At 38.1% G+C, this 27,545-nt stretch overlaps 1 protein-coding gene across 7 annotated transcripts in view; it reads right to left on the reverse strand.

Annotated features, from left to right (window-relative positions):
• The window catches only part of LOC107823497 (ultraviolet-B receptor UVR8), a 32,220-nt gene extending 4,983 nt beyond the window's left edge, over positions 1-27,237 (reverse strand). For 4 of the 7 annotated variants that reach the window (XM_016650143.2, XM_016650145.2, XM_016650147.2 and 1 more), the window contains exons 1-11: positions 26,790-27,227; positions 23,457-23,536; positions 9,438-9,516; positions 4,370-4,429; positions 3,935-3,967; positions 3,182-3,283; positions 2,923-3,016; positions 2,537-2,579; positions 2,367-2,412; positions 2,236-2,282; positions 2,011-2,113 (exon numbers count right to left, since the gene is read on the reverse strand). In XM_016650143.2, coding sequence (XP_016505629.1) covers positions 2,011-2,113; positions 2,236-2,282; positions 2,367-2,412; positions 2,537-2,579; positions 2,923-3,016; positions 3,182-3,283; positions 3,935-3,967; positions 4,370-4,429; positions 9,438-9,516; positions 23,457-23,536; positions 26,790-27,084 — 982 coding nt within the window. In that variant the 5' untranslated portion in view covers positions 27,085-27,227. Of the gene's footprint in view, positions 1-2,010; positions 2,114-2,235; positions 2,283-2,366; positions 2,413-2,536; positions 2,580-2,922; positions 3,017-3,181; positions 3,284-3,934; positions 3,968-4,369; positions 4,430-9,437; positions 9,517-23,456; positions 23,537-26,789 lie in introns of all 7 variants that reach the window. The other 3 variants (XR_012697974.1, XR_012697973.1, XM_016650144.2) reach the window with 1 other exon arrangement.
• Positions 27,238-27,545: the final 308 nt, after the last annotated feature.

Raw genomic sequence — 27,545 nt, forward strand, 5'->3', positions numbered from 1 at the left:
TGAGTTACAAAGATCTGAGATCCCCCTATACAAACGACCATCCTTACATGGTGGAGGATAGAGTATATAACAAGGCAAAAGGAATTTAATATACCGTTCTGGTTGGCCAGAGTTCATTTTCTCGTAGAAGCAAAGGAAGATACAAGGATTAGCCCTACCCCTACCTAAAACTTGGTGGGTACTGGGTATAGTTACCTGGTACCTGTGTTGGTAAGAGGTAGCAGGTACCCGATGGAATAGTCAAGGTACACGCGATCTGGCTCCTACAACACCGTTATAAAAAATACACAAGGATTAGCTCCATGGAGTTGCATTTTTTTTTTTTTGGGGGGGGGGGGGGAGGAGAGGAGGGTGGGGGTGGGGATAACTCCCATGCAATTTTATTTTAAAACATGAAGCCTTGAGAATAAATAGACCATCTTAACCAAGTAAATTAAGGTTGAAGTCCTTGAAAAGGAAGAACATACTTTTGAAATGCTCAAGTTTAGGCTTTACCATTTACCGTACCATCTAATTGTTCCCTACTGCTATTCACATTGGAAGCTATTCCATTGCTTCTATTTCTCGGTTAAACCAAATGACATCATTGCACAACACAGCCGCTTGTGCCGTACAGGCACACTTTAGGCAGGCGGTGTAACATACTACTATCCTATAGGAGACCTCAAGGAGAGAGAGAAGCTTCCTCCATATGGAATCACTTAGTTACTAGTTTTAAATATGATTTTCTGGATGTTCTAATCTACAAGAAAATAGTAGGAAATCAGAGAGACCAAGGTAACATGACGGAAAATTTTGAAAGCCCAAACTTATATATGTTTTATTAGGATGAAGAAGTTCTCGGATTGTAATTGTGCTTTACCTACAACTAGGCACGTATCATGAACATAAAATTCCAGATTCTCTCTTTAGAAACCTATTTTTTCCTACATTCTGGAAACCTTCTAAGACAACCCAACAGAGTTCAACCACCTTCTAAGTTGCGCGGACTCTTCACTTTTGGTGCCGCACCCGTGTCGACACGACGTGGGTGTGGGATCCGTACCGGATTTAGTCAACCGATTTTGGATACTTTGACCAAAATCGACAGAAAAATTCAGGATAAATACAACGATTTCTGAAATCAAAACAAAAGCTAATGTGAAACTGAAAAAAAGGGATACCTTGAATATAGAAATTTCTATGTCTTTCTTGGAATACCTTGTAAGTTTTTCACATAATGTCTCATAACTTGAACATATTTTTGATACTCTAATTGAATTATTTTTAGCCGAATCACCGCACCCATATCTGTACTTGGATCCGTACCACCAAATCTTAAAATTTAGATCGTGAAGGATCCGCACACGTATCGGACACCCACACCCTAGTCCGAGCAAAGTTAGATCACCTTCACATTCAAATTTAAAAGCAGTACTCGATCACCTTCTTCCCTTTACTCAGACATGCAGAAAACACACAGTTGCAATAGCTCTGGATTGTGCTAAATAATTGCTCATATTTCTTTTACAAGGTCAATAGTTGCTCGTGTTTAATGTTACTTAACGAAATAATTGCTCTAAACTGCTTAAAAATTCATAGTTAAGATATGGAGATTACTATCTCCAAGGTTTAATAACTACCTTGTTCATCCAAACAGATGCAAACAACCTACTGAAGTTGCCCTTTCATGCACCGTTGCTGGATTTAAAATAATAATTAATTATCGAACATTGAACTTGTAGAGGAACAACATAGATTTCTTTTCTTTTTTACCCAAAATAGATGCACGTTCTGATATCGACATAAAAGGTTGGCCACAAAAAGTGGAAATGCTTGCACAAGAATAGTGTGTAAGACTAGATAAACCTATCATTTATGTCGACTTAGTTTAAATATGACACTTGATCCTACACCAACATATTTTCATCAAATATAGGCCATATCCTCAGATTTTTAGGAGTCAAATACTCACTTTGTTGCTTCTCAAAGACAGAGATCAAGTGAAGAATATTGAACCAGATAATTTACCTGTAATAATACAGGTATGATAGCCTCCACATGCAGCCTTTTCAGAATATGGAATTTCATCGACCATAGATGGTACCGAATTATTGGATGCTTCACCATAGCCCTAAGTTTTTAAATAAAAGCTAACATTATACAAATTAAATAAAAAGTGACATGACGATACCAACTAATAGCATATTTGTAATTATGAGCTAAAACTTGCAATACTAATGTATAGATGTTTACCAATTTCTTTTTTGCTCTTTCACCAAAAACATATACAGATCCATTCTCTGTGGCACATAGAAAAGGTTAAAACATAAAACGGAGGCCTTTCTTCAACATCGAAGTACTTTCTGCAAATTATAATGAGTTACCGCTAATGCAGACAGAATGCAACATTCCAGCAGCAGCATTCTTAATCTATTTACACATAACCAGAGTCGTCAAAATGAGCCAGCAGCTATGAAGCATGCATTAAAAACTTTTAATTTCCTGAAGATGAAAGTATATAATTGAAAATTGAAGGCATCACGGAGAACAGTACCTTAAATCCCTCAAGTTCCTTAACAAGTCGTGGTGTGTATTCACTGTTTTCAACGGCAAGAACAAATCAGTTGTTTAATGGAAAGAAGAAATTACAGTTATACCTGTACCCTAGGTATTACCAACAATAGCCAATTGCTTATTCACTAGAAACACTTAAGTAGGCAAATTACATAATAAAGTAGAAGAGTTTGCTGTCAATGATAGCATCCTGTGACATCCAAGAATATGAGACACGTACTCATTAAATAACTCAATATGTAATCTATTTTGGACAAGAGAAAATCATCAAACAAGAGTAAAAAAAATGTTGGTACTAATTCACAACACCGGAAAGAAAAATTCAATTCAAGCAAAATGCAGGGGATTATTAACCATCCAACTAACCTGTCACTTTTGAAGAGTCCCAAAATGCCTGACTGATGTCCATGACCAAGTCTTCCAGATCCTCCCCCACCCCAACTCAAGGTCTCACCTTTATCTGGCCAGGAAAAAGATAACATAGTGATGACACGAAGACAATGGTCACTCAGGATGCAAGCAAAACATATCTCGTTTTTCCTTAACAGGCATTAATAGTGGAATAATGTATTTGAGTTTGGATTTTTATTATGTAAAGAAGAATTTAACGAAATAGATCCCATACCTGTTACAGCAATTGAGTGTTCAAAGCCTAAAGAAATGATTTTGACCGTGACTCCAGTCAAGAATTTAACTTTACTGGGTGTAGAAAGTATTGTAGCAGCTTCTGCAGATGATTATACAAAATTAAATGATATAGAACAATTTACGGCAGTCTTTACCAATCAAAAAATTAATAATAAAAATTTATGGTTTAATATATATATGTATATATATATATATATATATATATATATATATATATATATATATATATATATATATATATATTGATCCACTCATAGATTTTCTTCTAAATTAGCTACAGAATTAGCCGCGTTTCAATGTTCAACTTGGAAAGTCTAATGTTCAATGTTATCAAAAAAACTCAAAGTTTCTTCCACAAAATTCACACCATACTCATAAAAAAAGTAGTGACAAAACTAAGAAGACGACAAGATAGTGGCTGCAGTCCTAGGATATGTTTTCCCAAATAGAAACTAAGCAACCAGGCTGGATGAATTTAAGAAGTCCCCTTTCCCTCTTGTACACTAATAAGTGGAGAATTTAGCCACTTATCACTGTCTTTTACTCTTGTTTTGAGTCCAAAAGTAACCGTTTCATACCATGTTCTAATGAAATTTGTCTGATTTTAGGAAGTGAAGCAGCTAGAGAAGGTGAAAAGGTCAAGAATGGAGTTAAAAAGGCAAGTTCGGCAAAAGAGGCCCATTGTGGCCACAGTAGACTGAGTGCGGGCCGCAATGGAGTGAGTACTGACCGCAATGGAAGATATGCATCCCTTGTTCCCTCCCTGCCAAACCCAAGGCAAAAAATGAAAGAAGAAAAAGAAGAAACGAGCAAGTAGCGCCATATTAGTATTCAGCATATAAAGGACATGAATCTTGCATTTGTTATTGAAGAATTAACCCAATTAGCTGCCCACCCAATCGCATAAACTAAAAATAGCCAATGGATAATATATGTATATTCCATATATAATACGTGTATAACTAGTGTATAATTTACGTATTCGGCTAGAAAAAGTAAACATTGAATTTAGCCGGCTATTTGTGTAAAAATTCCTTTGTTATTTAGTAGCAATGAAAATGGTTAAAGAAGAAGCCACAAAAAATCCCTTTGTTATTTAGTAGCAATGAAAATGGTTAAAGAAAAAGCCACAAAGAATATAATACAAGAGCATAGGTATTATTACTCTTTCCGAGGCCAAGCTGACCATTTGTGTTCTTCCCCCACATATAAAGCTCTCCGTCCACTGCAATAAAACCGCAGACTATTTTAGGAAGCTAAAATATTTTAAATGTAAATAAACCACCTAATTTAGGAATTAAGGGAAAAGGGAAATGAAGGGAGGCTATAATTCATGAAAGAAGTATGAATGCTAAGAAACTTAAACTGTTAAATGATCTAGAATGAAAAAGAAAAACCATCGAAAATATATAAAAAGGCTGATTAGTGCTAACTGTTGAAGTATGTAACCCTCTCATTTAAAAGCTTGAGCTCTTAGAGAGAGCACACTTTTATTTACTTAATTATGTCTTCAACACATCCCCTCCCCTCCCCCCTCACATGCGGCCTTGATTCTTTTTTACGAGCCAAGCACGTAAAAATTCTTTTTGATATTGGGTGGAGTGAGACTCGAACGCAAGACCTCTGCCTGCTCTGATACCACGTTAAAGTGTGTAACTATCTCATCTAAAAGTTTAAGCTATTTGAATGAGCATACTTTTATTTACTTAATAATATCTTCAACACTGGCCTCATTGGTCTATACTTTCAAAACAAATGTAATTAGCCAGCACACCAAGTTTCCATTCTACATTTCTAAACTATACATAGATATCTCATCTGTCTACGTAAGCTTCCACATTTCTTCTTGGTGAAAAGAGAATTACCTTAATTCAAATTTCAAACACAACAGGTTCTCTATTTTTCCTTTATGTTCTTTTTTTTTTTGGTTCATAATGCTAACATATTTCTGTATATATATATATATACATAGATAGACATAAGCACAAACCATTTTTTTGGTTTTGCTTTATGTTTTTTGTATAGAGTTGTTAGGTTTTGATGCCAGCTATCCTCTTTTTCTTATTTTTTAATTATAACATCCTGCCAAATAGGAGCCCAGATATCACGGGTACACTCCCGAATTAATTACCTACTCTTAAGGAAGGGTGACAAAGGTTTATGCACGGATTGTAAGGTTATCCCGAGTGAGAATCTCATGACCCAACATAGGCTCCTGGTAATGGACTTGGAGATTAAGAAGAGGAAAATAGAGTTGTGTATGGTCAACCAAAGATTAAGTGGGGAACCTTGACTTAGGACAAATCTTTGAAGTTGGGGGAGAAGCTGATGGTAATGGGGGCCAGGAGGGGTAGTGGGGACGCGAGTAGCATGTGAACCGGGACCACGAATTGCATTAGGGAAGCAGCTAGAGAAGTGTTAGAGGTCTCAAAATGTTACTCGGACACAGAAGGGACAGCTAGAGAAGTGTTAGAGGTCTCAAAATGTTACTCCGACACAGAAGGGACTGGTGGTGGAATGGAGAGGTCCAATGGAAAGTGAAAGCTAAGAAAGCGGAATATTTGAAGTTATTGGAGAGCAAAAGGGTATTGGAGGCCTATAAAGCTGAGGAGGTTGAGGGGGGCTATTATGTAAGATGAGCAAGGGTCGCGACCGGACCAGATGAGATCCGAGTAAAATTTTGGAAGAGTACGGGCAGGGCAGGCTTGGAGTGGTTTACTAGATTGTTTTATGTCATTTTAAGGACGACAAAAATACCCGAAGAATAGAGGTGGAGTACGATGATACCGTTGTACAAGAACAAGGGTGATATTCAAAATTGCAATAATTATAGAGATATTAAACTGCTAAGCCACACTATGAAAGTTTGGAAGATAGTGGTGGAGAAGAGGAGGATGAGTGTGTCTATTTCCAAGAAATAGCTCAGATTCATGTCGGGGCAATCGACTACAAAATTCACCTTGTAAGAAGATTGGTAAAGCAGTATAGGGAGAGAAAGAGGGACTTGCATATGGTGTTCATTGATCTAGAAAAAGCTTACGACAAGGTCCCAAAGGAGGTTGTATGGAGGTGTTTGGAAGCTAGAAGTGCTCCTGTAGCATACACTAGGACGATTAAGGACATGTATTATGGAGGACAGTGGGATGAGACTCGAGACACTTCCTAGTCGTGATGGGGCTGCACTAGGAATCAGCTCTTAACCCGTTCTTATTTGCCTTGGCAATGGATGAATTGACACGACACATTCAAATGGAGGTGCCATGGTGTATGTTATTTGTTGATGACATAATGTTGATTGACGAGACACCAGGCGGAGTTAATGTCGGGATGGAGGTTTGGAGACAGACCCTGGAGTTTAAAGGTTTCAACTTGAGAGGGATTAAAACAGAATACTTGAAGTGCAAGTTCAGTGATATAACTCGTGAAGCTGAGGAAGTGAAAGTGAGGCTTGATACACAAGGCATCCCAAGAGAGGAAGTTTCAAGTACTGTGGGTCAGTAATCCAAGTTAATTGGGAGATTGACGATGATAACACACATCGTATTGGAGCGGGGTGGATGAGATGGAGGTTTGCATCCGGTGTATTGTGTGATAAGAATGTGCCACAAAGACTTAAAGGTAAATTTTACAGAGTGATGGTTAGACCGGCTATGTCGCATGTGGGAGGAGTGTTGGCCAGTTTAGAATTCTCATCTCCAGAAGATGAAAGTAGCAAAAATGAGGATGGTAAGATGAATGTGCAGGCATACTATGAGAGATAGGGTGAAGATATTTGGGACAAGGCGGGGGTGGCCTCCATAATGGACAAGATGAGGGAAGTGAGGTTGTGATAGTTTGGGCATGTGAAGAGGAGATGCACAAACGCCCCAGTGAGAGGCATGAGAGGCTGACAATGGTGGGTCTAAGGAGAGGTAGAGGAAGGCCGAAGAAATATTAGGAAGAGGTGATTAGGTAGGACATGACACATCTTCAACTTACCGAGGACATGACTCTTGATAGGAGGGTGTGGAGGTTGAGGATTAGGATGGAAGATTAGTGGGAAGTCGAGCGTTTTTCCTTTTCATACCAGTAGTTTAGTATTATTCTAGTATTTTCTTATTCTTAGACTTCTATTACCACCTGATGTTTCTGCTTCGATTATGTTATTATCTTATTGTTGATACTTTCTTTTCCACAACTTCTTCAATACTATATATTTCTTTTTCTTTAATGTTATGATTTTGCTTGCCTTGAGCCGAGAGTCTATCAGGATACAAGATAGAGCAAGGTCTACGTACACACTACCCTCCCCAGACTCCACTTGTGGGATATGTTGTTGTTGTTGTATATCATGGGTACATTAATGGTCCTCGTGCAATTCTGTTTCTAGTTTGTACCTAGATGTGGAGTCTGCCATACGCGAGGACTCTATGCATACTAGCAATGCTGATACTTTGCAACAACTAAGTTATGTTTACCTACTATATGCCACACTCATACAAGTCAAGGTATTGCTATTCGATCTAGGACTGTTTCTTCCTACCAGTCTCTGGCGGCGTTTGAACAGGTTATGAAATATTTCTTTCACTTTTTTTTGGATAAAATACAAAGGAAGTCAAATACTAACTGCCAGGTTTCCCTTTCAATATTCCTCGACTTTTCAGTTTAAAACATTATTTATTATATGAATTTGCAGCTGAAAGCATGTAATAAGCTAGCATTCAAAGATAGGTACAACTGTTCAATTAATGAGTAGACAGTCTCAAGAGATATTGTTTTTTTCTCTTTTACTAGGGAGGCAAAAAATATCCAAAATGTTAAAGCCTTATTCGATCTTTGATGCTGATGCAGAAACAACTCGCTAGCAAGGACCTGTATGAAGAAACAGAGATCAATTGAGGCTTTATCCTATTTACTCATCGCCGCTTCGCATAAAGGTGTTCAAAATTAGCAATAGATTAATTATACAACATCCAATAAAATAAAAAGGTTTTAAGAAACAGAAAGGACCTCAAGTCATGTCTTCGCCGTTTCGCATAAAGGCGTTCAATATTAGCAATAGATTAATTATACAAGATCCAATAAAATAAAAAGGTTTTAAGAGACAGAAAGGACCTTCAGTCACGTTTGGAACAAAATTGATGCATTTGGCTTCACGCTAAAGTAGAGCATGTGATTCTTCACAGACTTTCTCTAATATGAAGGAGTGTGTGAGTTCTATTTAGAAAAAAAAATCCTCTCGTAACAACTTCAATGCCATATCATCTCCTTTTTTTACCTCTTCTTAATATGCCAGAGCCACACCTACATCACTTGGATCAAGATCTCTGATCTCCCAAGGGATATATTATGTACTGGGATACTCTACCCTTTGTCATAATGTTTCAATTGGATGCTCAAATTTTTTCCCACATTATCATATCTAAATTTTGGTGAGCACAGCTTCTCGGCAAACAGTTTCGTTATGCTTGTCGTGCAGTTGCTATTGTATCTACCTATTTTCAGCTGCATTGCGCTTCTTTCTCAATTCAATTCATTTAGCAACTAACTCTACTCATGGGTCCACCTATTTTCAGCTGCATTGCGCTTCTTTCTCAATTCAATTCATTTAGCAACTAACTCTACTCATGGGTCCACCTCTCAACTTACTGAGTCCACTCTTTCTGCTCCAAGCTTCCTCATACTCCAGGCCTACTCTTCACTCTGTTAAGCCTCCTTAAAAATCAAGCCCATCAAGAAACAAGAAAATAAACGAAAAATGTTCTGTCAACGTATAAAATCTAAAGCCAGGTTATACATTCAGGAAGGTGTTAGAGATATACAATGTTCCACACTAGTTGTATAAGGACTTACAGAGAGTCTTAAATTATAATGGCCACGGTTAATCCACTCATTTCCTTAGTTGTGGCTGGATACTCATATTTTTATAACTAACAATCCTTTCTAACCTATCAACAAGTTAAATAACTTGGCCTTGATAAAAGCAATTAAAATACAGAAGCAGTGGATGGATGCTCCCATGCAGGGGACTACAAGTCTAAGACCCAGCAACATCTAACACCAAGGAAGACAAGTAATTAAAAGAACAGAAAAAATTCATCAAGTGTCAAACAAAAATGAAAAGGGAAGCATCAACCAGAAATAGATAACTGCTACAACCAAATTAACGAAAAAAGCAGCAGATCAGAACTAGTAAATCCAATTATAGTTTTTTAGCATACAAGATAAAAGATCCATCATCAATCATAATAAACCTGTAATAGCAGAAGAATGATGATAACCAGCTGAAACTTTTAAAATTTCTTTGGGTAGTCCAGCAACTTCAAGTGGTTCCTGCAATTTAGTTAAACCAAAAGTTTAATGGTGTGGCTGAGACAACTGGCTTAGCCAAGAAACAGAAGTATGACAGTTAGTGACAGAGACTCAAGGCTCAGCGTTTTGCCTTATGAGACAACTTAATCTCGAATAAAACTCCGCATTGCTTATATGACAAATGTCAAAATGGATTTAACAAGGTCCTGGACTTCTTTTGGGAGTTGTGTGCCCCTTTTTTGGGGTTTTGTTTTTTTTTGTTTTTTTGGGGGGGCGGGGGGGGGGGGGAGGGGGAATCCAAATAAACCTTTTGACATTTCACAGTAGGAAAATAACGTTCTTGGTTTCGAGGAGAAGGTCAATAGCAAGACCCAACCCTAGTTGAAACCAAAAACCCTAAAATCAGACCCCAACTAGTATTGGGTCTCGTTAATTGGAAGAGGAGAGTTTTGGGTTTTGAGCAGGTAAAGATCTCACATGAGCTATTGTATCCGTTAAATCTTAATAATCGATTCAAGGAGGGACAAAAAGTCCACCAATTTGAAAAAATGAGGACTATTGGGCCTTTTGTTCCTAATATTATCTCTACATTACTAATCACCGTTTTGTTTCTGCTATAGAACTCCGCGTAACTAATACTTGCATACTTAAGTAAGAACTTATGAATTAGTTCAAACGAGATACAATGTGGAATAAAAGTACACGTATACACAGATAAAGCCAATTCTTCATCTTGGGATCGCAATCTCTAGCTTACCTCCCTGGCTCTCTCCACGTCACCACTAGTTCCAAAAGCTCACCCTCTCACTCTTTTTCAGGGTGAGGGGAGGGGCGAGGCGGATGAGGGGATATATAATTCTTCCTTATACACCAAACACACTCGTGCCTAATAGTGCATGAATTGGCTTACAAGAAGATATACCTCCCATGAGGATGGGAAAGACATGAGCTCCTCAAAGCCGTTTGCAATATTTTGCTTACACTAAGAAACGACAGATATAAACACATATGCTTTAATCTTTAGAGTCTATGCAATTATCTTTCGAGCATCCTGATTCCTTTTTGGCCACCTACACATGAAGCACATAGGTACTTTTCCCACCCTCTCTCCTCTCCCCACTTCCCACTTCAAATCCCACACCTTTAACAAGTTCTCCCTCCCTCCATCACCTCTCTCCACAAGGCACACGTATCAGAAATCACCTTTTCAGTTCTCCATTCCCTCTCACACCCATATGTCACCCTGTCACGTTTAATGATACATCTTTTTCCATTAACAAGGTGGTATTAGTTTTTCTACTTGATTAGCCTCCCAGCGGATTTCCCAATAGGATTGTTCCACTACGTTCACATATACCTGTTAATCAGGCCGGGCTGACCCGTTTACAACCCGGGTCAGCCCGGTACTGTTGCGTGGGGGCGGGCGGGGAGCGGGTTTCAAACGAACAGTTTTTTGATACCGGTGCACCGGAACCCGCTAAGCCCGTTAACGGGTTGTTAACGGGCTACAGCCCGGTTCATCCCGATTTTTAACCTTTTTTTTTTTTTGGACCGTTGGCCAACGGCCCTTTTTTGCAGAAATGGCCATTTCGGCCTACCCCCTTAAGAAAATAGCCCTCACACCCCTAGTATTTGATAAATTACAATTTTAACCTTTTAAAAACTATAAATAGCCCCCCTTCTTCTTCATTTTTCCTCACAATTCACTCTCTTACTACTCTAATTCTCTCTTGATATTATTGATTATTATTCTTAAATTCTCAATTACTTATTATTTCAAGTTTCATCAAATATTTAGTTTAGCCATTACAAAATTATTATTATCAAATATCAAGTATTCAAGTGAAGTATGGTATCAACTATCAAGTATCGATCTATCAATTGAAGTTTGGTTTTTGATATCAAATTTAGTGCGGCATCCGGAATCCCGGTACACTCGTTCTATATCTTTCTCTTCTTTGGTATACATTTATTTTATTATTTACAATTATTAATTTAATTTACATAATGGATATATTTAGAGCAGCCAAAAAAGCGTGCACTAGTAGAGGTGGTAGTAAGAAAACTTCCAAAAGATCAAGAGGTGGTGCTTGTTCTTCTAGTAGCTTTACATATATTTCTGAAAGTTCACGTGAAAATTTAAATGTAGATTATGAGGGACTTCAAGAAAATTATGGTATAGATGATGATTTAGATGATAATTTAGATGATATTCCATTTCCATCACCTGATAATCTTAAAACACCACCAGCTACACCTGGTAATGCTAGTCAAACTCAAAATATTAGGGGTGGAAGTCGTGGTAATACAAGTAGGCCTCCCCTCCCTATTAAGAAGAATCGAAGATTAAGAAGTAAGTGTTGGAATTTTTTTGACAGACTAGAAGAAGATAAAAATTATGTAAGATGTAGAATTTGTAAGGATATTTATAAACATGAGACCGGTAAGGGAGGGGGAACGGGTCAACTTCGTAGGCACATGGTAGACAACCACCCTCTTGATTGGGGAGTAGATGAGGAAGATGGGCAACAAAAACTTAACCCGGGTACTGGAGGGTTAATGGGTAAATACGATATTAAGAAAGATCGGGAAGAATTAGCTAAAATGATTGTTTTAGGTTGTTTACCTTTTAGTTTTGCTGCTTCACCATATCTTGTTACTTATATTCAAAGAATTTATAACCCTTTGTTTAAAGGTATTCCTAGAAGTACTTGTAGAGCTGATATCTTTAGGCTTTTTGGACAATATCAGACATATATACGTTATTTGTTCGCCAGTCTTTCTTGTAGAATTTCTCTTACTTCTGATATTGGTCGTGCTGTAAATGGTAATGATTATTTGACTGTTACATGCCATTGGATAAATGGTAATTTTTGTATGCAAAAACGTATTATTGCTTTTAAATATGATGAAGATCAAAGTCATACTGGTGCATTTATAAGTAATACTATCCATGAAGTTGCTATGTTTTATAATCTTGCAGAAAAAGTTTTGTGTGTGTCATTTGATAATGCTTCTAACAACAATGCTGCTATTACAATATTAAAATTGCATCGACACCCACCACTTCCTGAAATATTTCATGTTAGATGTGCATGTCATATTTATAATTTGATTGTGAAGAGTGGCCTTGAATTATTTAGAAATGATATCACTTTAGTTAGAAGAGCTGTTGGTGTAATTCAAGGAAATAATAAAAGAACTATATTAAATGCATTTAAAGAAAAATGTGTACACTATGGACTAAAACCAAGACTCATGCCTAAAGAAATAGTTATTGGGTGGAATTATACTTATTTATTCTTAAAATGTTGTTATAAATATAGAATGCCTATAACTGAAGTTGTTAATTCTCATTGTACCGATCCTAGCCGTTTGTTAACATCTAGAACTTGGGATGTCATTGAAGATGTTGTAAAGTTTTTACAAAAATTTTATGTGGCTACACTTGAGTTTTCTGGAGCTTATTATCCTACTATTGTAAATGGTTTAGTTCATATTGCTAAAATTTCTCTTTTACTACATAATTTGAAGAAGATAGAAGGATATACTTCTGTTGTTGAATCTATGCTAGATAAGTTTAAAAAATATTTTTACCCAATTCCCCTTATTTACATAATTGGTGCTATTTTAAACCCTTCTATCAAAATGGCTACTTGTCGCCAATTAATCACTGCTTTATATTCTTATATGAATATCGGACCAACTGAAACTCCTGATATTGACACTTGTATTTCTGATCTACACAAACATTTAGAAACATTATATAATTATTATGCTAATATTGTTGATGCTTCTTCTGCTGTAGATGCAAATATTCCTTCAAGTTCAGTTTCAACATCTGGGACCAGTGCTTTGGATGATAATGATGGTGTTGAAGATTATTTGATTTGGTTTACAATAGGGGAGCATCAACAAACCAGTAGCAGGAATATTGATGAACTTCAATTCTACTTGCAAAAGTCAGCAGAGCCCCGCACAAAGGAATTTCTACCACTGGGTTGGTGGAGGAGCAACTCAAATCAATTTCCTGTTCTTTCGGCCATGGCTCGAGACGTGCTAAATGTGCTGATTTCAACAGTCGCATCAGAGAGCGCATTTAGCCAAGCAAGGCAGCAACTAGGAAATACCTGTCATTCATTGGGTAGCAACGCTTTGGAAATTCTAGTGTGCTTCAGAGATTGGATAAGATCAGAACAACGAAATCAAGGGCGTGACGAGGTAGATGAAGCGGAGGACCAAGAAATTGGAGATATAATGGTTTATGGTTCTGATTCAACCAATGCCGGAAACCAAGAACCTCATGTTGACATGGATGAACTTACAAAAATGATGCAAAGCATGTGATGTATTATTTCTTTTTTTATAATTGTTGTAAACTTTTAATTTGCAAGTTCAAAAATAACAAAATCAAAAAAGAACTTGCAACTTAATTTGAAGTATTATATATTATTCAATAAAAATATCAAATGAAAGTCTTCGGAGCTTGATCCTTACATATTGCCTATTGGTCTTATTAAATAATTTTTTGTAGCCACTTACTTTCAAATTTCAATTTTAAAATTATAAAATTCAAATTTCAAATTTCAAATTTTAAACTTCAAAGTTTAATTCTACGCCTTAAAAGTTTGCAAACACTTAAGTATCAATAACATTGAATTAGAAAAACAAAATTTACTTTAAAAAAAAAAAAAAAATTCCACGACCTGCTAACAACCCGCTAACAACCCGCTAAACCCGAACCCGGACGGAAAAAAAAACCCAAAAAAGTACAGCCCGCAACGTTAAACGGACGGGCTGATTTTTTTTGTGTCCAGCCCGTCACAGCCCGCCCGTTAAACACCCATACGTTCACAACAGAATCAGGTTTAAGCAACAAGGATATGAAATATCAGGCGGACCAAACAAAGATGACCTCTATTGGATATAAAAATATTTCTGGCACCTTGCAATGTGCTTTGCCCCTAAAGGTAGGCTCAAATAAGTAACAGGGAGCAGGGGAACCCTTTCATTACAATGATCCTTTTTTTTTATAAATCCCTTTCGTGACGAACACTAGGGGTGTTCATAAAAACCCGAAAAACCGAACCAAACCGACCAAAAAAACCGATACTTTTTAGGTTTGGTTTGGTTCTGGTTTTGAATTTTAAAAACCGATCAAATTTGGTTTGGTTTTGGTTTGAATCAAAAAATAACCGGAAAAAAACGAACCAAACCGACTATATATACACACACACACACACACACACACACACACACACACACACATATATATATATATATATATATATATATATATATATATATATATATATATATATATATATATATATGTGTGTATATTTTTATATAAAGTTTCTAAAATTTTATGGTACATATTAGTCGTTTGTATTTTTAGTCTAGTTCTTTGCTATTATAATAATCTAATTCTTTGCCTTTACATTCTAGTTTGATTAGTAGTTATCTTTTGCTAAGTACAAGAATTTATTTCATGTTAAAAATAATCGATTTTTAGTTGAGTACTTAAATTATTCATCATTATTTGATTCAATTATCATCAAAATATCTTGGTAAATGATAAATTTCTCAAAGAGCAATTGGTTTGATAGTGTTACGTTGAAAATGTAGTCTCCGGAATATGTGTTCGGTAGTATATGTCTCATATTTAAGAAAAAAACCGATAAATAACCGAAAAAACCGAAAAACTGACAAAAACCGAATCGATAAACAACCGACTTAATTGGTTTGGTTTGGTTCCAATATTTGAAGAACCGACTTATTTGGTTTGGTTTCTTTCTAGGGAAAAACCGATCCAAACCGAACCATGAACACACCTAACGAACACAAAGAGCATAGTAGAGGAAAGATCTCTTTGCATCAAGCCTCCTTTAATATAACTATTACCTAAATTATAGAGAATTTTACTGTAAAGACAAATCTTTTGACCTAACCTCCACTATTTCCCAACACTTTTGCCCAGCCTGTCAACACGTTTGGTGTTTCCATCCATCCTAATGAACTGCAAGTCTCTGATTTGTAAAGCGTCTAGGATTAGATTAAGCATCTGGCAAGTTAGAGCAAAGATAAGCACATGATACCCACGGCGAATCAAATGACCCAATAAACCCGGTATAAATGTTATCTTGAAAGAATCTTCATGTATCACAGAATCGAAGTTCTACTAACTGGGGGTGAACACATATTTTCTTCAAGAAAGTTTAGCCAAAGGGTTGTCTGAGAGGGCCCTTTTTTTCTTTTTTGAAACTGGTAATGTTCAGTCTGAGTGGGCAATCTTCCCCTTCAAGAAATCTGTGTAGAGTTCCCGCTGAGATTTCGTCAATTTTAAGCCACACAGTAATCTCATTTTTCTTCAGACTTCCATCAGGAAATACTTCTTCAAACGTCGCAGAAGATATGGTTCAATCTTTTGCCTAAGTTTCTTTGCAGTTTCTGAGCTCCAATGCTTTACTCTGGTAGAAGCATTTTCATCACTTCCATGAAGAATGGGATCCTTATAAATCTTCTTAAACCAGTTTTTGTCACTCAGCAGCTTAGGGTAGCAGAAGTTGAATAAAGCCCATATTTCCTCAAGGTTGTTTTGAATGGGTGTGCCAATTACAATGATCACAATCAATCTTACGCACACTTTCAGCCACCAGTGCATTGGGATTCTTTATGCAATGCCCCTCATCAAGAATCATATAATCCCACCGACCATGACAAAAAGACTTTACATAAATTCTTAAAAGATTGTAGGTTATGAGAAGAAAGCCTTTGCCCTGAAGAACTTGTTGAAGAATATCATCCAGGATAGCTAGCCTTTGACGAAAATATTTCTCTACTGAAACATAATACACATCTCTGAACTCGTCAGCCCATTGGTTCATCAAAGTTGCTGGAGCAACCATCAAAATCCTCTCGATAAGCCCTGAATTGTATAATCCGGCTAAGAAGCCGCAAATCTGTCCCGTCTTCCCGAGACCCATATCAACGCCTAATATCCTACGTCTACCCTGAGTATGAAGCGAGCAAAGCCACTCCATATCAAAGCATTGGTGAAGATACAGTTCTAATTCCCGGAGAATGTTGTTAATAACCACACTACTAAGATCTCTTTTCTCCTTTTTCATTGTCCCAGGAGGTTGTCGTTTAGACTCTTTTTTATCCTTTGATTCAACATGAACTAATTTACAGAGGCGGCGATAGCCTTCCTTCTTCACATACTTCATTGCCTCAGGAGATTGTCACTTTGATTATCTTTTATCCTTTGATTCAACAGGAATTGACATCTTCTCTTTTTTCATTGACTAAGGAGGATGTCGCTTTGATTGTGGTTTATTCTTTGATTCAACAGTAATTGACATCTTCTCCTTTTTCATTGTCTTCAGAGGTTTTTGCTCTGATTTTTCAATGTCCTTTTCCTCAGGAACCAATTGACAGACGCGGCGATAGCCTTCCTACGTCACATACTTCATTTTTATCTACGAGTATTTCTGTATAGCTAAAATTCCCATTCGAAGCAAGAACGAACAGAGACCACAGAGTCTACATAAAGCGAATGACCACAACTCGAACTAGTGGACCCCTCTTTACAATGGCGTAGCCAGGAATTCCGCCAAGGGTGTTCAAACTTTAAATAAGTCAATAATTTATTTATTTATTTGTCGACGAATGGTGTACCAAATTTTTTAAATCAAACTATGCAACATTTAGCTAAACAATAAATAAACTTTTAATATAACCATAGTTTTATAAATCAAAATTAAAATAACAAAAGACAACATTAAAAATTTTACTGATAAAAGTAAGCATAAAACCAAAAGAAAGAGAGAGTCGAGAGAATTTATAGTTTGTAGAGAGTTTTTGTTAGACAAGAGTGAGTTGCTCTAGTGGTGAGCACCCTCCACTTCCAACCAAGAGGTTGTGAGTTCGAGTCACCCCAAGAGCAAGGTGGGGAGTTCTTGGAGGAAGGGAGCCGAGGGTCTATCGGAAACAGCCTCTCTACCCCAGGGTAGGGGTAAGGTCTGCGTACACACTACCCTCCCCAGACCCCACTAGTGGGATTATACTGGATTGTTGTTATTATTATAGAGAGCTTTTGTTAAAGAAATATTGTAGAGCTTGACTTTTAAATTATAAAGTTTAGTTAAGAAATAAATTTTAGTTAAAAAATTACTTTTGAGATTAGTTGTTTATTTCTACACAAATTTTAAGTTTTAAGAGTGATTTTATTAGGAAATTTTTTAGATTGAAAAAGAATCAAATAGACCACACATATTGGTCACTGTTTAGTTTTGGCAAACAAACTAAGCAGAACTTTGAACCCATGAATAACACGTCACTTTGACACCCTGAACCGTTGGACTACCTCAGTCGTGCACAAAGCATCCTGCATATAGTATATATATGGGCTGGAGATCCGGAAAATTTCCTTGATTATATCCTCCACCAAAAAACAACAACAACAACAAACCCACTGCAATCCCACACGTGGGGTCTGGGGAGGGTAGTGTGAACATTAACTTTACCCCTACCTTGTTAGTTTACAGCATGTATATAGTGTAGTATTGTCCCACATTGGTAGAAGAGTAGTATGTCCTTGTATAGTATAACTATAAATATGGACCTCTTGTATTGTATTGTTCATCCAATATCAATAACATATTTTCTCTCGTGCCTTCTCACATGGTATCAGAGCAATTGTGAGAGACTTATCACTGTGCATAAATTTCAGCGATTCCGGGAAAGAGAAATCAGTATTTTTTAAGGCTGTTTTCTATCAGCTTCATTTCTGTCAGTGTTGTACAAAATCCAACACTACCACAAGAGTCGTCACTGTCCGGCGACCAACCCCAGTGAAAAACTCCGGCAGCAGCCTCCTCACGTGCCTCCACGCGCCACCAAAAGCTCACGCGCGTGAGCTCACGCGCCGGCGCATACGATCACTTCCGGCCATTTTTTGAAAATCTTCCTTCAGAACAGTTGGGTCGCCTGGTAATTCTGATCCTACCCCTACTGTTTTCATTTCATTCCGACAACTTTGAGTTTTTTCCGGCAGCTACAGTACTATTCCGACAGCTACAGTACTATTCCGACAGCTACAGTAGATTCCGGCAGCTACAGTTTTTCAGTATTCTGTTTCTGTGTTTTCGTACATTGTTTCAGTGGATTACAGTTGATTCTTTCTCCTATTTGGTAATAATTTGCAACAATGTCTTTGGGATTTGATGCTTTTGGGTCTAGAAACATGAGTTCTGGAAGCTCTAGTGCTATTATTACCTCGAAACCTTTAATGGGAGGTTCAAACTACTTAGCTTGGGCTTCATCTGTCGAGTTATGGTGTAGAGGTCAAGGTGTTCAAGATCATCTAATCAAACAGTCTAGCGATGGAGATGAAAAGGCAATAGCACTTTGGGCAAAAATCGATGCTCAGTTATGTAGCATCTTGTGGCGATCTATTGATTCCAAGTTGATGCCCTTGTTTCGTCCATTCCAGACATGTTATTTGGTTTGGGCAAAGGCACGCACCTTATACACTAATGACATATCTCGCTTCTATGATGTGATATCACGGATGACAAACTTAAAGAAGCAGGAATTGGATATGTCTACTTACTTGGGTCAAGTACAGGCAGTCATGGAGGAATTTGAGAAGTTGATGCCAGTTTCTGCTAGTGTGGAAAAACAACAAGAGCAGCGACAGAAGATGTTTCTCGTTCTTACCCTCGCTGGACTTCCTAATGATCTTGATTCAGTACGCGACCAGATTTTGGCTAGTCCGTCTGTCCCGACAGTTGATGAATTATTCTCTCGATTACTCCGCCTTGCTGCAGCACCAAGTCCACCAGTGATCTCATCACAGATACTTGATTCCTCTGTTCTTGCATCCCAGACAATGAATGTTCGGGCATCTCAAACTATGGAGCATAGACGAGGAGGAGGTCGTTTTGGAAGATCTAGATCCAAGTGTTCTTATTGTCACAAACTTGGACACACTCGTGAAATGTGCTATTCCTTACATGGTCGTCCACCCAAAAATGCTTACATTGCTCAGACCGAGACTCCAGGTAACCAAGGATTTTCTTTATCTAAAGAAGAATATAATGAGCTCCTTCAGTATCGAGCAAGTAAGCAGACATCTCCACAAGTAGCCTCAGTTGCTCAGACTGATACTTCTGTTTCTGGTAATTCTTTTGCTTGTGTTTCCCAGTCTAGCACTCTTGGCCCATGGGTCATGGACTCCGGCGCTTCTGATCACATCCCTGGTAATATATCACTTTTGTCAAATATTGTATATTCACAGTCTCTTCCCACTGTTACTTTAGCCAATGGATGTCAAACTAAGGCAAAAGGAGTTGGACAAGCTAATCCTTTGTCTTCTATCACCCTAGATTCCGTTCTTTATGTCCCTGGCTGTCCTTTTAGTCTTGCATCTGTTAGTCGTTTGACTCGTGCCCTCCATTGTGGTATATATTTTATTGACGATTCTTTTATTATGCAGGACCGCAGTACGGGACAGACAATTGGTACAGGACGTGAATCAGAAGGCCTTTACTACCTTAACTCACTCAGTCCTTCCACAACATGTCTAGTTACAGATCCTCCAGATCTAATCCACAGACGTTTAGGACATCCGAGTTTATCCAAACTTCAGAAGATGGTACCTAACTTATCTAGTTTGTCTACATTAGATTGTGAGTCGTGTCAACTTGGGAAACATACCCGAGCCTCCTTTTCGCGTAGTGTTGAGAGTCATGCAGAGTCTGTCTCCTCCTTAGTTCATTCTGATATATGGGGTCCTAGTAGAGTCAGTTCATCCTTGGGATTTCGTTATTTTGTCAGTTTCATTGATGATTATTCAATATGTACTTTGCTTTTCTTAATGAAAGATCGTTCTGAGTTATTTTCTATATTCCAGAGTTTCTGTGCTGAAATCAAAAACCAATTTGGTGTTTCTATTCGCATTTTTCGCAGTGATAATGCCTTAGAATATTTATCTTCTCAATTTCAGCAGTTTATGACTTCTCAGGGAATTATTCATCAGACATCTTGTCCTTATACCCCTCAGCAAAATGGGGTTGCTGAGAGAAAGAATAGGCACATTATTGAGACTGCTCGCACACTTCTAATTGAATCTCGTGTTCCGTTGCGTTTTTGGGGCGATGCAGTTCTCACAGCTTGTTATTTGATTAATCGGATGCCTTCATCTCCCATCAAGAATCAGATTCCACATTCAGTATTGTTTCCCTAGTCACCCTTATACTCTCTTCCACCTCGTGTTTTTGGGAGCACGTGTTTTGTTCATAACTTAGCCCCTGGGAAAGATAAGTTAGCTCCTCGTGCTCTCAAGTGTGTCTTCCTTGGTTATTCTCGTGTTCAGAAGGGATATCGTTGTTATTCTCCAGATCTTCGTAGGTACCTTATGTCAGCTGACGTCACATTTTTTGAGTCTAAACCTTTCTTTACCTCTGCTAACCACCATGATATATCTGAGGTCTTACCTATACCGACCTTTGAGGAGTTTACTATAGCTCCTCCTCCACCTTCGACCACAGAGGTTTCATCCATACCAACCGTTGAGGAGTCTAGTGTTATTCCCCCTAGTTCCCCAGCCACAAGAACACCACTCTTGACTTATCATCGTCGTTTGCGTCTTCCATCAGGCCCAACTGGTTCTCGTCCTGCACCTGACCCTGCTCCTGCTGCGGACCCTGCTCCTAGTACACCGATTGCACTTCGGAAAGGTATACGGACCACACTTAACTCTAATCCTCATTATGTCGGTTTGAGCTATCATCGTCTGTCATCTCCCCATTATGCTTTTATATCTTCTTTGTCCTTGGTTTCCATCCCTAAGTCTACAGGTGAAGCGTTGTCTCATCCAGGATGGCGACAGGCTATGAGTGACGAGATGTCTGCTTTACATACAAGTGGTACTTGGGAGCTTGTTCCTCTTCCCTCAGGTAAATCTACTGTTGGTTGTCGTTGGATTTATGCAGTCAAAGTTGGTCCCGATGGACAGATTGATCGACTTAAGGCCCGTCTTGTTGCCAAAGGATATACTCAGATATTTGGGCTCGATTACAGTGATACCTTCTCTCCCGTGGCTAAAGTGGCTTCAGTCCGCCTTTTTTTATCCATGGCTGCGGTTCGTCATTGGCCCCTCTATCAGCTGGACATTAAAAATGCCTTTCTTCACGGTGATCTTGAGGATGAGATTTATATGGAGCAACCACCTGGTTTTGCTCAGGGGGAGTCTCGTGGCCTTGTATGTCGCTTGCGTCGGTCACTTTATGGTCTAAAGCAGTCTCCTCAAGCCTGGTTTGGTAAGTTCAGCACGGTTATCCAGGAGTTTGGCATGATTCGTAGTGAAGTTAATCACTCTGTGTTTTATCGGCACTCTGCTTCAAGTCTCTGTATTTATCTGATAGTCTATGTTGATGATATTGTTATTACTGGCAATGATCAGGATGGTATTACCAATCTGAAGCAGCATCTCTTCCAACACTTTCAAACTAAGGATCTAGGCAGATTGAAGTACTTTCTAGGTATTGAGGTTGCCCAGTCTAGCTCAGGTATTGTTATTTCTCAAAGAAAATATGCTTTAGACATTCTTGAGGAGACGGGGATGATAGGTTGCAGACCTGTTGACACTCCGATAGATCCGAATTCTAAACTTATGCCAGGACAGGGGGAGCCGCTTAGCGATCATGCAAGCTATAGGCGGCTGGTTGAAAAATTAAATTATCTCACAGTGACTAGACCCGACATTTCTTATCCTGTGAGTGTTGTAAGTCAGTTTATGAATTCTCCCTGTGATAGTCATTGGGATGCAGTTGTCCGCATTATTCGATATATAAAATCGGCTCCAGGCAAAGGGTTACTCTTTGAGGATCGAGGTCATGAGCAGATCATTGGATACTCAGATGCTGATTGGGCAGGATCACCTTTTGATAGACGTTCTACGTCTGGATATTGTGTTTTAGTAGGAGAAAATTTGGTGTCCTGGAAGAGCAAGAAACAGAATGTAGTTGCTCGGTCTAGTGCAGAAGCAGAATATCGAGCAATGGCTATGGCAACATGTGAGCTAGTCTGGACCAAACAATTGCTCAAGGAGTTGAAATTTAGTGAAATCAGTCGGATGGAACTTGTGTGCGATAATCAAGCTGCCCTTCATATTGCATCAAATCCGGTATTCCATGAGAGAACTAAACACATTGAGATTGATTGTCACTTCGTCAGAGAAAAGATACTTTCAGGAGAGATTGCTACAAAGTTTGTGAGGTCGAATGATCAACTTGCAGATATTTTCACCAAGTCCCTCACTGGTCCTCGTATTGGTTATATATGTAACAAGCTCGGTACATATGATTTGTATGCACCTGCTTGAGGGGGAGTGTTAGTTTACAGCATGTATATAGTGTAGTATTGTCCCACATTGGTAGAAGAGTAGTATGTCCTTGTATAGTATAGCTATAAATAAGGACCTCTTGTATTGTATTATTCATCCAATATCAATAACATATTTTCTCTCGTGCCTTTCTCACAGACACAAAACTGCATTAAAATCTCCTTTCCGATAAACATATCATCCACCACAACTTTCATAACATTTTCATCATTATTTATATCCCTCCCAAGTTCTCCGTAGTAGGAAGGCCTTTGGAGCCATCTCACACCACCCACAAACTCATAACCCGTCCCACCATAGTATTGGAACCAATTGAAGGTTGAAAGCATAAAATCTAACAGCAAAACCCAATGTTGCAACAAATGGCTGTGAGTACTATATAATTATTGTATGATTTCAAAAATGTCTTCAATTAATTGATGAAGTTATGTCCTATCCAAATACTACATGCTTATTATATGATTAAAAACTATGTTCAATTAATTGATGAAGTTATGTTTCTAACCTATCCAAAGTATGAAATTGTATCAAAAAGGTCAAGATAGCATACAATTATATAACCTCTATCATCTGCTGACACCCCTAGCTGTCCATAATCATTGAGCCCACTGGCATAAACATGGCCATTTTCTGCAAAAATAGAGGGCAATTAATTTGTAAGTAAAGCCTCTGCTGATGCAACAGCAGTCTAAAACATTATTTTAGTGAGAGATTCTATAGGAACCGGACAATCCTATTTGGACAAATACCTAGCTACAAACTCTTATATTCCTTTCATTACATTATCTCACAAGTAGTTTTATCATGACATAAAATAGATTGATGCTGGTGGACAAGTTTGAACACAATCTTCAACAAAAAAGACAAAACTCAAAATGCACTAGAAAAATGGAAGCACATATTGACAAAATCTAGGGAAAACAAAAGCTAGCATTAACTATTAAATATCCGCAAAAACTTTGCATCGAAATTTGATCAATCAATTAACTTAACTTTAATCCCGAACTAGGTGGCTTCGACTATATGAATCTTCTATATCCATTTTGCTAAAGGCCTAATGTAATTTTGTTCAGTCAAGATTCAAGTAAAATAGACATATACAGTTATTATTTCCTTTATGTTTCAATTTAAATGACACGCTTTCCTTATTAGTCCGTTCCATAAAGAATAACACATTTCTATATTTAGAAACAATTCAACTTTGAACTTTTCATTTTACCCACTTTACCCTTAATGAGAAATTTTTATGACCACACAAATATCATGGCCCCGCAAAGCTTTTGCCCCTTAAGCTTTTAGGACCACATGTTTTAAAAATCTTCTTTTTTTTTCCTTAAACTTTGTGTCAAGTCAAACTACATCATCTAAATTGAAACGTAGGGAGTAGAAAAAATCTGCTCTTTATTTTTGAAGTGTTTTTTTAAAAGTGGTTTCATTTTTATTTTTTTTGATAACTAATATTTTATTAAAAAGTAGTATCAAGAAAATACTGCAGCAAGTACAATAGAGCTAGACTAGGAACATCAGATCTCTATAAAATCTAACAAGTCTAGCAAATCCTGAAAATTAAAAACATTGTTTCCATTCTTCCAATAGTACAAATTTTGAATGCATCTATATTTTACTACTTGAAGTTGCTCCCTTTGCCCTCAAAACATCTAATATTTCTCTCTGTCCAAATTGCCATTGCAATGCGCAATGGATGGTGATCCGGATCTTCTTCTTATACGTCCCAGCATAGATTGACTTCCAGCACCATAGCAAACCTCTGAACTTCTCAGGAATAAAACACCAAAAATAGCCATAAACATGGTCCAAATCTGCCAGGTATAATGACAGTGCATAAAGAGGTCATCCACAGATTTACAGGAGTTCTCACATAGATAGCATCTACCACACATATTAAAGCCTATTCGTCTCAAATTATCTTGAGTCAAGCATGCTTCATGAGCCGCCATCCAACCAAGACAAGCCACTTTAGTAGGTGCAAATGTCTTCCACATTAGCTTCCAAGGCCACACTGTGTCTGTCTCCGAACAGATTTAATAAGTTCTTTGTAGTAAGAATTCACAGTAACCATTCCATTCTTATTAACATTCCAACATAGTGCATCTTCCTTCCCCTGATTAAACATTCACTGAGAGCCTTTTTTGCAAAAAATCCACTCCGTGCAGTTCCCAATCAAAGAAGCTCCTCCTAAACCAGAAACTCCAACCAGTTTCATTCGAAACATCAGCTATTAAGACATTAGTGTTACTCACCATTCGATAAAGACGAGGGAGCTGCTCCTCCAAGGTCCTAAACCATCCCAATAGTCTTTCCACAGCCTAACTTTTTGCCCATTTCCAATCCCAATGTTGACATTCTTGCTGAATCCCCCCCCCCCCCCAAGCTATTTGTCTCCATACAGCTACTCTGTGTCTGGAGTGTAAGTTCAGCAGCGTGACGGGGAAGCGGACATGGTAGTGAGGCTCGACTCACAAGTCATCCCCAAGAGAGAAAGTTTCAAGTACCTAGGGTCAATCATACAGGGAGATGGACGAGGATGTCACGCATCGTATTGGGGTGGAGTGGATGAAATAGCGGTTAGCGTCTGGAGTCTTGTGTGACAAGAAGATGTCACCGAAACTCAAAGGTAAGTTTTGCAGAGCGGTGGTTAGACCGGCTATGTTGTATGGGGTTGAGTGTTGGCCAATGAAGAATTCACATATCCAGAAGATGAAAGTAGCCGAAATGAGTATGTTGAGATGGATGTGCGGGCATACTAAACTGGATAAGATAAGGAATGAAGATATTCGAGAAAGGGTGGGCGTTGCCCCGTGGACGACAAGATGCGGGAAGCGAGGCTTAGGTGGTTCGGGCACGTGCGGAGGAGAACCATAGATGCCCCGGTTAGGAGGTGTGAGCGGTTGGCTTTGACAGAGACGAGAAGAGGCAGAGGGCTGCCTAAGAAGTATTGGGGCGAGGTGATCATGCAGGACATGGCGCAACTTCAGATTTCCGAGGACATGACTCTTGATATGAACATGTGGAGGTCGAGCATTAGGGTGGTAGGCTAGGAGGTAGTCGAGAGTTCTTCTCTCTTTGTACCGGGTAGTCTGATAGAGTTTTATTTAGGTTTGTTAGCGGTCTATGTTGTGTTCATATTGTTGTTTTGCATAGTTTTGTGTTATTGTCCTTTCACTTATTCGTTGCTGTTATTTATCTTTCTCACATCGTTTGTTGTTACAAGCATTTTCTTTTGTTTCTCTTCTAATATTATTGTCTCTTCTGTTGAGCCGAGAGTCTCCCGGAAACAGCCTTTTTACCCTTTTCGGGGTAGGAGTAAGGTCTGCGTACACTCTACTCTCCCCAGATCCCACTTGTGGGATTTTACTGGGTATGTTGTTGTTGTTGTACAGCTACTCCGTGTGGAGTTTTCACAGCCTTGGGAGCCCAAAGCCCCTCGGTAGAAAAAATCTGCTCTCTTTGGCCCAATTTATGTAGCTCACTTTCTTTTTTAGTTTATTTATCGCAGAAAAGAATGACACATTTTTATATTAGAAATAATTATAACTTCCAAATTTCCATTTTACCCTTATTAGGGGTCGTTTAATTACAGGGATAAGGATACTAATCTAGGAATAGAATTTGACATTACGTTTATCTAGTACTTGGTTATGGGTAATTAACTAATATTGGTATAAATTTTGTACCAAAATCTTTTATTAGTCCCACATTGGGTGTAGGATAATAATCCCAGAACAACTTTGTTAGCAACCAAATAAATGTCTATGGCTGCCCATTCAAACAAGGCCACATAAAATGGACGGAGGGAGTAAAATTACATTTTCTTCTAAGAATCCCAACTGCATATGATCAAGTTAGAGAACATTTAAAGAACCTGTAAGGAAGAGAGTATGAGCACCGCCACAAGCAATCTCACGGAGGCTTTGATTATCGAAAAGAGAAGGAGGCAGAGCCTTAGGGCTCCACTGCGACTCAAGACTCCCTTGCCCTAGCCTTCCGTAATCCCCGTTTCCCCAAAGGGCTGCGAATCGCTTCCCACTCAGCTCTGCTTCTTCGGGACCATTACTCGAAACTGAAATCCACCTCCCAAACCGTAATTCAGAAAGTTTTGTTTCATTTTTCAGAATCGCTCGCAATGATGATCTATTTGCAAATGCTCGTCCTATCATCTCTAATTGTTTTGATGGATTTGAAGTGAAGATGTAGAAGTCGAAAGGGGTGATATACTGTACATCAGTCTAAAAAACTGATGGCTTCAACTGTGGCAACGTCTACTCCAGTGCTCTTCAGAATTCAAAGCGCTTACCTAACTGACACTTGTTAACAGCGCAGTGTTTTTATTTTTACTTTTAAAAAGGTGTCCACAGGGGTTAAAGAGGACATTGCACAAAATTATAAAAAGCAAAAGATAGCTGAAGATTTTAACTAAGAGGCCGTTTGGCCATCAAATTTTTTTTCTTTCACTTTTTCTATTTTTAATTTTAGCTTGAAGATTATAAAATAAAAAATTAAAATTTTTCAAAAATTTAAAGAACTCCAAAAATTTATTTTTCAAAATTTTCACTCTGATCACTCACAAAAATAAAAAAACAACCCAAAATTAAATTCATGTTCAAACACAACTTTAATT

This window comes from Nicotiana tabacum, chromosome 13 (assembly GCF_000715075.1).
Source record: "Nicotiana tabacum cultivar K326 chromosome 13, ASM71507v2, whole genome shotgun sequence".
Classification (NCBI taxonomy): domain Eukaryota; kingdom Viridiplantae; phylum Streptophyta; class Magnoliopsida; order Solanales; family Solanaceae; genus Nicotiana; species Nicotiana tabacum.